This window comes from Carassius auratus, chromosome 19 (assembly GCF_003368295.1).
Source record: "Carassius auratus strain Wakin chromosome 19, ASM336829v1, whole genome shotgun sequence".
Classification (NCBI taxonomy): Eukaryota; Metazoa; Chordata; class Actinopteri; order Cypriniformes; family Cyprinidae; genus Carassius; species Carassius auratus.
In genome coordinates, this window is record NC_039261.1 from 21,469,944 (window position 1) to 21,482,818 (window position 12,875).

At 36.1% G+C, this 12,875-nt stretch overlaps 1 protein-coding gene and 1 long non-coding RNA gene across 2 annotated transcripts; both read right to left on the minus strand.

The window, feature by feature from the left end:
- Nucleotides 1–5,033: 5,033 nt before the first annotated feature.
- Nucleotides 5,034–5,919, minus strand: LOC113120282 (uncharacterized). Its single transcript, XR_003294571.1, has 3 exons — nt 5,835–5,919; nt 5,530–5,579; nt 5,034–5,330 (listed from the first exon to the last, which is right to left on the minus strand). It is a non-coding gene; the product is annotated as an uncharacterized LOC113120282 (long non-coding RNA).
- Nucleotides 5,920–6,004: 85 nt separating this feature from the next.
- Nucleotides 6,005–10,232, minus strand: LOC113119817 (polymeric immunoglobulin receptor-like). The gene is made up of 4 exons (XM_026289485.1): nt 10,106–10,232; nt 8,824–9,087; nt 8,397–8,729; nt 6,005–6,396 (listed from the first exon to the last, which is right to left on the minus strand). Exons 2-4 carry the CDS (start codon nt 8,921–8,923, stop codon nt 6,032–6,034), a joined length of 798 nt encoding a protein of 265 aa, XP_026145270.1. The 5' UTR covers nt 8,924–9,087; nt 10,106–10,232; the 3' UTR covers nt 6,005–6,031.
- Nucleotides 10,233–12,875: the final 2,643 nt, after the last annotated feature.

Consider the following 12,875-nt stretch of genomic DNA (forward strand, 5'->3'; position numbering starts at 1 on the left):
ATCGCAGAAAAATATAATATCGCAATGTCATTTTTTACCCAATATCGTGCAGCCCTTACCCTTATATTATTTGATAGATTTCGTTGTATTTTAAGACTGGAGCTGGACCGTCTGGACTGAGGGATAACTTCTCCCTAAGAAAACGGACTTTCCTGATAATTAACATTTGAACAATCTCTTGAATACCCTCCATCATAAGTTACGGTGCCTAGTAGTTCACACCTCACCATCACACTCCCCAATAATTGCCAATAGTTTAATATTCTGCATAAATGCAAGTGATACAGTCATGTTTGATGTCATTTGAATTGTCTCAGGGTGACTGGTACAATGGTCTCAATCTTACAAAAGTAGATTAAACCATAACACAGATCGTAAGAGTTAAGAGATATTTTGATTACTGTAATGGGAGTGCCCTTTTCCAGGGTCTTCCATGTAAATTACTTTCTTTCCCCTATGGCATTAGTCATATGTAATTAGACTGTAGAGGCTAATAATGGGTTTTCCATTCAGAACAACCAAATGTTGTTAGATCAATCTGAATAGGGTGAGCCTCAACCTCTGATTATTGTAATATTATTCCAACTAAGTGTATGTGGGAAACCACGGCATGATTATGTAAAGTTACCATTAGAGGAAGTTAATTGATCAGCTTGGTTCTATGGTAATGGTCATGACCTCTGGATAGATATAGTCCTACTTTAATTAAGTGTTTACAGATCTATGGGGACTGAATAATATACTTTTAGAAATAAGCAAGCATGGTAAGGCATCTAAAAGTATCAGTCAATTGTCTAATGACCAAGACTGATTAAGAGATCGTATTCCCAATTTGTGCAAGACTCAAAAAGTTATGTTTTCCGAATGAACGAGTGAAATAATATGAGAGAATAAATAGAATAATTAAATCTCAGAATAATAATAATTAGAGACAGGCAAACAACCAATTTGCCTTTCAACCTAAATTTGAGGTCATAGTAAAATGGAGTCTGATTAGATACAAAAATGGAGTCAGATTTGAGTTTAACCTAAATTTAATAACTCTACGCGCTGAAAGACCGGACACATGAAATCCACTCTTTAAATGTTTGTATTTCAGCAAACTAGAGAAGAAAAATAATATCATTAGAAATGTATTAAAAAAATTATTATAGTAATGTAATAGTACATGCAATTTAAATGTTTCTTTACAAATCGCTTTAATATACTAATGTACCAATTGACAGGGTTTATTGTATAGTTACAGAGTTAGATGAGTGAGATTTGTAACTCAGCTTTATGTCTGAGTAAATCAATAACTATAATGTTGTGTTTTTGGGATCTTGTTGTTCTGCATATTTGAGAATGAAGACTAAAATCCCAAGGGGCTCAAGTACCTCCCTCAGTGAAGACATGGAGGCAGTCATTAATGAATATGTAGTACACGTATGTCAACCTGCTCTTTTTACATTATAATTGTCTTATGGATATATTGACATTGATAACTATGTTAATTTTCTTATTGGCATCAAAGTCTCGCTTTGCCCATGAGTGTAGTATGCAGCAAATTAGCTAATTTTTGATTTGATAAAACACACTATCTCTTAGTAGAGGTAACTAGAAGTTCTTATGAAAACTTGAGTATTGGTAACCAGTGTTGCCACAGTTACTTTAAAAAAGTAACTTAGTTTACAGATTTACTTGATTTTAAAAGTAACTAAAGTTACTTTACAAGTTACTTTATTAGTTACATTCAGCAGCTGCCGACAACATAAAAATGACAACCGGTTTTGCCAACACTCACTTTATTGGAAGTGTATTTTTACCAGTAACATCCACAATCTATCTCCTGACAAAGTTGAAGTTAAAAACTATTTCCTGAAAAAATACGTTTTTACAAAAAAAAGGTCTTTCTTGACCTAACATAAATACTTGTTTTAATAAAAAAAATTTTTATTTCTCTCCATCACTGAATACTCCTCCATGTAAGAATAAAAAGCTGTTCTGTGATGCAGCGCGGCATTGACAGTGGTAGGGATCTTATTTATTATGGCATGAAATAAGGACGAGTCAACCGTATTTAATGGCATTTCCTCCACAACAAACTGCCCGACTAACTTCTTCAGCTCTCCCCCACTGGTTTTGCACCGAAGTCCAGCTTTTGTTGTTTAGGTGGTCGGGGACCTCCTGCTCTCTGCTTCTCATCACCTGGTGTGTGCAGTGCTGCGACTCCAAATGTTTTTTTCAAATTTGACGTAGTATTTTTGTAGCTAGATAACACTTTGTCGCCGCCAGCACGGAGTGTACAATGGACCTTAATGTTGTCATCTTTAGCTGACAAACTCAAAATAGTGACTGTATCTCCATCTAGAAAACGCACATCTCTCGCCTCCCTCCATTGTTTACGTTTGTGTCGCTGCGTGGCACGTACACATGATGTGAACTTCACGCATTCTGAAAACGTGACTTGTCGCATACAGTACATGACTTCACTCCCTGACATACAAGAATAAATAAATATATATTATTATTATTAAGGAAAAATAGTAACGCACAGTGACTTGGTTAACTAATTTTAATCTGATTACTGGTTTGGATGTAATGCGTTAGATTACTCGTTACTGAAAAAAGTGGTCAGATTAGAATAACGCGTTACTAAGGAACACGTTACCCGGCATCACTGTTGGTTATCACAAAATGGAATATAATACGAAAAAGTAGGTACTATCTTACAGCGGTCTCCTTTCCCCCATGCATTGCATCACATCACGTTGGGGAGAGAATTTACCAAATCCCGCCTTGAGAGCTTTGAGAGTGACCAGGCGGCAAGGATGTCGACCAGAAGTTGAAGTCGACTGTGTGCTGCCATCTTGTAGCAGAACTTCACTTGCGTTAGCATTCCCATTGACTCCCATTCATTTTGCCGTCACTTTGACAGCGAATAACTTTACATCTGAGGCGTTTAAAGACTCAGTTTGTCCACTATTTATTTCTAAAGAAACACGACAATGTATAAAGGGCTCCATTACCTTCTATGTTACATTATGGCCCCGTAGAAACAGTTTTTTGTAAAAAATAGGCTAACGATTGCGTCATAACCACTCGACTCTCTGTCGTATTACCGTAAAGACAGGAGGAGAAGCTCGCAGGCAATTAACTTAATATGGCGTACTGGCATTACATTTTAAAATACTATACAAAATAATTAATCAGAATACTTACTCCTGCTCACTCACGACACAGAACTCCCCGCTCAAGCTCGCCGTCTCTGCAAGATTAACGATGGCAGTTTGCACGCACAACTACTAGAACATGTACATCTGTCAGACAGGTTGCTGACGTCGTCTAGCTTCGTTTGAGTCTGCGCGTCAGAAACAGAAGTGCTAAAAAACGCTAAAAATAGGCTTCAATTGTCTCAGTTGAGTTCCAATGGGGTCGCTGTGTCCATTTCTTTTACTGGCTATGAGAGTGACTAGAGAGATGAGAGTATTCAGATAGCACATATTATAGATAAATAGATAGATATAAATATATAGATAGGTAGACTACATATATAGATACAGGTTGCCTAGAAAGCGGCATCATTCTAGGCTGAGGCTGCGTTTCCTAGACTTCTCCCCAACGTGACGTCATCACCGAGTTGTGTAAAAAAACGTTAATACCAAAAACTTAAAAAATAAGTGTTTAAGACCATTTTTTAGACATTTTAAAAATGATATACATATCTTGAGTGATTTATGTACCCATTAATCGAAAGTGGTGGTTAACCTGCTACATGGCCTTTAAGCTTGTAGTTCATCTAAGAAATAATTGCATTTTCGCAGCTGTTAATAATGGTAATGCAGAGTAAAGATAAGTACAAATTATTAAAAAGAAAGATTGATTCATAAATAAATAAAAAATGACATTTTGAAGTAAAATACTGAAAAACGTACCCAGTGTTTAATAAAGATATAGCCAAATGCTTTAAGCATTAATAAATTGATGTAATGTAACAAAGTGGTCTTGCTGTTCTTTTTGTGTTGTAGTTAGATTTTGTTGTAGCACAGTGTGATTGGGTAGGGTAGGATTAAACATATGAAATACTTTGGGTTTATTGATAAAAAATTATGTAAATGTTATGCATTTTAAATACATTAGGTTTATTACTTAATAATAAATAAAGTTTCTTATGCATTTGAAACTAATTGGATTTATTGGTACTATTACATAAATCTTATGACTGACTTGTTTCATTTACATAAGATTGGCAAATTTTATATAAGTTTATTGTATAAATGTAAAAGTCTACTCAGAAGGTATGCAAACAAACACATGAACTTTCCTTATAGAAAAACAAGTAAAAGGGAAGTGAAGACGGGGAGGAGAGAAAAAATTATTATTTTCTTTAAGTTACATCTGACAAATCCTGACTGTCAGACAAAACTAGTTCGTTTAGATGTCAAGCCTGTAACTGCATTGTTGAATGAAAGGTCACAGCTTCCTTATGAAACTGGTTCATATAGTAAATTAACCGTTTTATTTTTTTAGAAAATATCTGATATCTAATATTTTTACAAAATATTTGTTTAAGGAGATTACATCCTTGATTAAATAGTATGGAGCCTGAACCAGTACGACAAGATATGTTGACTTACAAAGGGCTGGTTTCTCAAAACAAATTGAATTTTAGTATTTAATTTAATGTAATACAAGTTTTCTGTCTAGGGGAGTGATCAGGACTTTTTTAACCAAATTGATCATTCAAATTACACGTTAAAAATGTTTTAAACACTTAAACCCCAATTAAAAATACAAATCTCTTTGTGTTACAATAAAAAACTATATAAAAAATATATATAATTATAAACAAACTAAAAATTTAAATTAGGTTGCGTTTTGGACATCATTATTTTGCAGATTCTTAAGTGTGCTGACAGCTTTGTTAGGGAGTTGAGATGAAAGACAAGTCCTAACATAACTTTACTTTTTAACCATATGAATACCACATGAAATGCTGTAGGTTAATTATACAAGTGGAGAGCACCAACTCCCGGCTGTCCATCTGTGACGGTTTCATGCTTCAAGAGAGTCACTTACCTGCAAAGTTTAGTTCCAACACACCTGGCTGTCATTTTCAAGTCAACTCAAATACATTGATTAGTTAATTCAGGTATAACTAAATAGTGTTGTAGCTAAACTCTGCAGGAGAGTGGCTCTTGGCACAATGTGAAAGGATAAAGGCTCTTCCATCTTTGTCTTCCAGAAGTCACAACAGGTTACATTATTAGGACAGTTTTTGAGTCTGTGCTAAACTGCACAACTGAAGCATTTGTCCATTCATTGCCCAGCAGAACAACGCTGTCATTTGCCTACCAAAAAACAAAAAGAAAAAATCATAAAAATAAAATACAGTCTTCAAAGTTCATCATTGTGTTGTTTCTGTTTCTGCTGTCTAAATTAGTATTTTTTTTAAATATATTTTTTACTTATTTACTTATTTTTTTCTCAAAACAGTATTTAGTATTTTGTTAATATAATATTTCTGAAATGTATAAAAGATTTACTTACAGTGAGGTCTGTTGTTATTTCTGTTGCTTCCTCTATTGTGATTGCATTTGCTGAAATGGTCAGAAAAAATTATATATTTTAGTTCTTTATTTATTTTTAAAGTATAGACAAAATAATTTTATTTTTTTAAAGTAAATACTGACAAGTGAAGGCTTATTGAACAGTTAAGTGTATGATATAATAACAAGCCTCATACAGCAGGATTATAATAATAATAATAATAATAATAATAATAATAATAATAATAATAATAATAATAATAATAATAATAATAATAATAATAATAATAATAATAGAGGTCTTACTATGCCATGACCACAATTTCCAGGAAATCACAGGTAAGATTAATATAAGCAGTGCACCACAAACTAGTGCAATCACCCAAATACGATCTCTGAAACAAATAAGGAATTTGTTAGACTTATACTTCAGCAGTATCAAATAGATCCAAACAGATGTTAAATACAGTAGTATTTATGTTTTACAGAAGTATATTTTGACCTTACCTGCTGTCATAAGTGGTTTTGGGTTCACATGTCAGATCTTTAGATGACCGAGTAACTGTAGAGTTATTGTCAACATGAAGAGTTGTTGATCTGCTGGTTAGTGTTGTCCTAACAGTACTACTGCTGTGTGATGGGTCATGTTTTGAGTTCTCCGTTGTGGTTGGATATGATGAGGACTGTGTCGTTGAATGAAACTGCTCTGGTGATGCTGTGGATGTCTGGTCAGTTTTTTCTGTCTGAACTGATGTACTTTCAGGTAATTTTGATGGTGTGTGTGCAAGTGTTGTTAGTGAATTATGGTTGTGCACATCAAAAGAGTTAGATGAAGTGAAAGATTGTGCTGTCGTAAACATGACAGGTCCTGTAAAAACAAACAAACAAACAAATAAAGTCAGATATGACATTTTACACATTGCTGCTTGTTTTTGTGATTTCCTGGAAACTACATGTTATGTCAGAAATGGAATGTGCTGTTTTGCTTTACCAAGAAACTCTGTGAAACTGTGAAATTCATTACTTCACTATGTAATCCTGTCATCTTGGGAAGTGTGTAATTTCTTGAATATCATTAAATTAAGCACTCAGGACAAGAGCCGGCCCCCAAAAATGAAATTAGAGGCTATAAAAAAAGGTCAAAGTCTAAAAACTTTTCTCTCAAAAAATGTATTTGTTTGGTTATCCCTACATGGAAACACTGGCTCAACCAACGGCATGAGTTTGGGGCGGGGCTATCCGTTTAGCCATCCGATGACAGATGAGGGAGTTTTCGAGAAACCGGTTTCAAATGTGTTAACCATAGTCTCAGAAATGACACACGAGCAAAATTCTGTGGGCAAACGGTCCAATGCAAATAGTGTAAACTCACAAAAAAATGGATGAGTACATATTCAAATTAATAAATCGCTGATAAACCATTTTAAACGGCCTCATTCAGGACGGTGACGAGTCTGCTTACAGACAGGAGGTAAAAGAGCTGGCTGTCTGGTGCAGTCTCAACAACCTGGAGCTTAACACGCTCAAAACAGTGGAGATGATCGTGGACTTCAGGAGAGACCCCCCTGCACTCCCCCCACTCACCATCATGAACAGCACTGTGACTGCAGTGGAGTCATTCAGGTTCCTGGGAACCACCATCTCTCAGGACCTGAAGTGGGACAATCACATTGACTCCATTGTGAAAAAGGCCCAGCAAAGGTTGTACTTCCTTCGCCAGCTGAGGAAGTTTAACCTGCCACAGGAGCTGCTGAAACAGTTCTACTCCACCATCATTGAATCCATCCTCTGCACTTCAGTAACTGTCTGGTTCAGCTCGGCTTCTAAATCTGACCTCAGAAGACTACAGAGGGTAGTCCGGACTGCTGAGCGAATCATCGGTTCAACTCTCCCATCTATTCAAGAACTGTACTTATCCAGAGTGAGAAAAAGGGCTGTCAAAATCACTTTGGACCGCTCACATCCAGCACACTACCTCTTTGAACTGTTGCCATCTGGTCGACGCTACAGAGCACTGAGCTCCAGAACGACCAGACACAGGAACAGTTTCTTCCCTCAGGCAATCCATCTTATGAACAGCTGATAATAACGGCGAACACACTACACTTTATATTTATATACACACACACTTTATTTATCTAACACACATACTTAGTATACACTTAAATTTTGCACACAATATATATGTACATACATAACTTCATTTTGTAATATACCTGCCTACAATTGTCATTTGTATATTGTCATTCACTATCTACTTATTTGTATTTTTTATTCTTTTATTATGTGTTTTATGTTCTGTCGCTGTCATTCTGTTGTACTGCGGAGCTTCTGTCACGAAAACAAATTCCTCGTATGTGTAAACATACCTGGCAATAAAGCTCATTCTGATTCTGATTCTGATTCTGATTTATATTATTTCAAATACATAGCCTCCTCAGTGACTGGTTCAATCTTTGTCATGGAATTTTTTGTTCTGTTACACAGTCTTCACAGTTTGAGCATCACTGGATGTTATTTTTAAGATCTAAGGTAAATTACCCACTGTAAATATAACTATGACTATTACAGTCTTGAAGTATGGAAGCCCGTTTCCACCACACACACAAAACAATGACTGACATGTTTCTGCATCTCACAAATTCTAGCATTTGAGCATTATAAAGTGAGAATTGCATGATATAAAGGCGCATTTGCATGCTGTAAGGTCATAATTGCGAGATATAAACTCATTGAAAAATTGTGAGGTATAAATTCCCAATTATTTTATTATTATTTTAATTATTTTAATTACACAGTGTCGTGTCTGGTAAGGATGTGGTGTTAATCCAATGTGTTAATGATATGTGAAATGTGATCATTACTTACTTGTGTTGGCATCTGTAATGGGTTGTCTTGAATCAACATTGATATGAACAGGAACCTGCACATCCCCAGCCATACACCAATACCAGCCTGCATCTTTCTTCTTCAGCCCTGTCAGTGTCACTGTACAAACGCCATCATTTGTATCATTTATCTGTAGAGCTGCACCGAGGGATGGCTCTATATCCTGAGCCGTTTGACAGGAGTGCAGATCTCCACTTCTGCACCATTTTCTCTCAGTATCTTTAAATTTGTCACTGTAGAGACACTGTACAGTAACATTGCCGCCCTCTTCACCTGACACCATGTTGCTGGCTGCTGACAGATCTGGAATACCTGAAAATAATCAAGCAACAAAATCAATAAGAGATTTAACTGATGAACTCTCAAATGTTTCGAAGTGGTGCTGAAGTATCTCAAAATCATTTACCCTCAGTGACGGTAAGTTCTAGAGATATTCTGAGATAGGAACCTCGTGTTTTGACTGCACACCAGTAGCGGTTCGAATCACTGCTGCGCAGGTTTGTCATGGTCAAGGTTGTGACCAGTTCATCTGGGTTGTTGTAAAAGCTGATGCCTGTTCGCTTCTCTTGGTTGGTAGGTCGCAGTTTCAAGCAAGATTGCTCTGTCTACTTCAAACACAATGGCCCACCATTTACCATTACCCAAATACACGCTTGTGAGATCGTCTTCACTGTTTCATTAAAAAAAAAAAAAAAAAAAAACAGCTGCAGAAATAGGGTCACCAAGAATGACAAGGCAGCACAAGACACTTTTGAAATCTGTTACCCACTTCTACTTCACAAAGAATCGCTTTAATGCAACCCAAATTCACTCCGATGATATATAACCAAATTTATTTTATATCCCAAAGGCATTTCAGTCTTAGGTGAACAACCGCTCACATACAGCAAGTTCACCCAATCTGGCAAGGACACAAAGACAATAATGAAATCTGTTACCATCTTCTTTTTCACCAAATCACAAGGAAACATTAAGTTATCGTAATTCGTTGCACCAGTCAACAGCGACATCTAGGTCACTGATTTCGACATATACACACAGCATTTTTTATATAGTCTGTTTTTTTTAACAGTCCGGCCAGTAGATGGGACTGTCAGTCGACTGATTTCGACAGACTTTCACTGATTCAAAGCGCTGATGAGGTAATAAAGTAAACTGTTCAGTGTTCAGCAAAATCGAGAGCTTGAGTCTAACTGCTGTACTTAATTCAATAAATGTCATATTGTCTCAATACACGTGGGGAAAAAAGAGGATGTCTGTTGAGGGCACGTTTAAAATTCTGCTCTGTTGCAATGTCCGACGAGCATGATGACGTTAATTGATGAATGTTAAAATTATTGATTTTTTACTACTAGAGAAGAGATATCTACCAAATCCTTTAGTTAAAGATGTTTTCTTTGTGTATATTGTGATGTATAATGATTTATGATGTTATACTGACTATTCATCCATGCTTTTACACAGCCTCTTCTTTTAAAATGTTTATTAAAAGCGATGCTCACCATGATAGAATTTCCTCTAGACAATTATTGATAAAAACATTAAATACACTGTCGACAATATGCTTATACATTGAGTTAACCTATGTTAATGTTATTATAGCCTATTATATTCAAAAACATGTATGTTTGACAAAGCAGTAGTCTGATATAAAATAAAGAGAAATTATTATCTCTAAAAGGACTTACCTAGGACTCCTAAAAGCAGTACCAGGCTACTCAGCAGAAAAGCCATGCGTCTAATCAAATGTATTGAGTGATTGTTAGGATCAGAAATGCTACACCTTTTTCAAATGTATCTCCGACTTGAAATAAATTGCATCCCAGACCAGGGTTCCTTTTATGCATCACTGTGGATTTCAACATTTTCTGCACAGTTTTTTATCCTTCTTTCCTGTCATCCTTCCCCTTTTAGAACAGTTTAGCCTCAGATTGTTCTGAATATTTACCTCAACAATAAGCTTTTTAAAAAAAAAAAAAAAAAAAAAAAACATGTCATATATTAATCCGAAAATAATTTTAACGTTTAATTAGCGTATGTGATGTTTGGTATAAAATATCCTTTCTAAAACCCAGCAGTATTTCACGAATAAACGAAATGCAGATTATGCACGTAACGAAATTAAAATTTTGATTTGTATTAGATTTATAAGTTAGAACTCAAGCATTCATTTGCAGCTGAGTAATCATTTTTGTTCAGCAGTGTCAACGCCCGTTCCTGAACTCCGTGACTAGATGGCGCTATTGGTTTGTGCCTAAACTAAGTCATTCATAAATTTCTACTGGGTCTGAATGGTTTCACACAATTTAATAGGCCTAATTTATTTGTCTTACATTTCTTTGCAGAAGCCCTTGGTTTAAGAAATAGATATGCAGTTTACTTAAAGTTAGCCTACTTTTCAGGGCTTGAAAAAAAAAAAAAATTATATATATATATATATATATATATATATATATATATATATATATATATATATATATGCTAACAACATGCTAGTTACTTGCTAATCAGACTGGAAACAGGAAATTAACATGGTTTTAAAATGGTTTTGGCCACTGTCACGCTAGTCTTAGTTATTTTTTTTAACTAAATCAACTGGTTTTAGCTGGTTTTGGATTAGCACAGAAATATGCTAACAACACATGCTAGTAACTTGCTAATCAGGCTAAAAACATGCTTTTAACATGGTTTTAAAGTGGTTTTGGCCCCTGTCACGCTGGTCTTACCTGGTTTTTAGCTGTATTTTTTAACAGAATTAACTGGTTTTAGGTGGATTAGCAAATAAAAAGGTTTGACGCCTAGAGTAAATTAGACAAGAATGGGACAACATTCCTTTTCCTAAACTTGAGAAACCTGTCTCCTCACCCTTACGAAAATTAACCATGGTTTTACTACAAAAAAAAAAAAACATGGTTACTATAGTTTTACTATAATAAAACTATGGTTATTTTTCATAAGGGCAGTCCCCAGACGTTTGCAGACTGTTATAAAAAGAAGAGGGGATGCTACACAGTGGTAAACATAATAATTATAATAATAATAATAATTCATTACATTTATATAGCGCTTTTCTAGACACTCAAAGCGCTTACATAGTCAGGGGGTATCTCCTCATCCACCACCAGTGTGCAGCATCCACTCGGATGATGCGACGGCAGCCATAGTGCAACGCCCACCACACACCAGCTTACTGGTGGAGAGGAGACAGAGTGAGGAAGCCAATCAGCAGATATGGGGATTGTTAGGAGGCCATGATGATCAGAGGCCAATGGGCGAATTTAGCCAGGATGCCGAGGTCACACCTCTACTCTTTTCGAAAGACATCCTGGGATTTTTAATGACCACAGAGAGTCAGGACCTCGGTTTAACGTCTCATCCGAAGGACGGTGCTTGTTGACAGTATAGTGTCCCCATCACTACACTGGGGCGCTAGGACCCACACAGACCACAGGGTGAGCACCCCCTGCTGGCCTCACTAGCACCTCTTCCAGCAGCAACCTAGTTTTCTCAGGAGGCCTCCCATCCAGGTACTGACCAGGCTCAGCCCTGCTTGTCTTCAGTGGGCAACCGGTCTTGGGCTCCAGGGTGATATGGCTGCCGGCACATGGCCTTGTCACAATTTTTTTGAGATGTGTTGATGCCATGAAATTTAAAATCAACTTATTTTTTATCGTTTATTTCTTAAGGATAATGCAGTCCCAACGGAAAAGGGTCACGATCGTGTGTTGGAACCGCAGGCGGTGAGTAAAACTGCTTCAAATATCTCTGTTCTGTTAACTTAGCTATCAGCGCGTAAGCACATCAAGTAAACAACATGCGATGTTGTCATCAATCTGCACTTTCCACATGTACAGCTTAAAAAAAAACAACAACAAAAAAGATGACATAAAGTGGAACTTAGTCATTTTCCAAAACTGCTAAGCAAATATATACAGTTTCAATACATACCACATAGAGACGTCGTTGCTGATGCTGCTCTCATTCAATTTCAGCCTCTGGATCTGATTCTGTATCATAAATAAGCGGCTGAATCTGACTGTTAGCCATGGTTTGTTTTGGATGATGTTTTTTTCCTCACGGTAATGTCACAGCTTCCAAAAGCTCTCAACGCAAAAGATTACCTGCGCTCGTGATTCTTTAGCTCCGCCCACATAAGATTAACAGGATATTGAGTGAAAATAGCATTTCACCCCCCCTTTAAAATGATACATTTTCTCAGTTTAAACATTTGATCTGTCATCTATGTTGTATTCTGAATACAATATTGAAATTTTAAACTTCCACATCATTGCATTCTATTTTTATTCACAATTTGTGCAGTGTCCCAACTTATTTGGAATTGGGTATAATATAGTATGCAACATCACAGGACCATCACAGGAGTGATGTTTTCCCGACTTTCAGCTCAATTTTAAATTTGATACTGATTCTATACAGCTTGAGTTAAATAAACAAGTA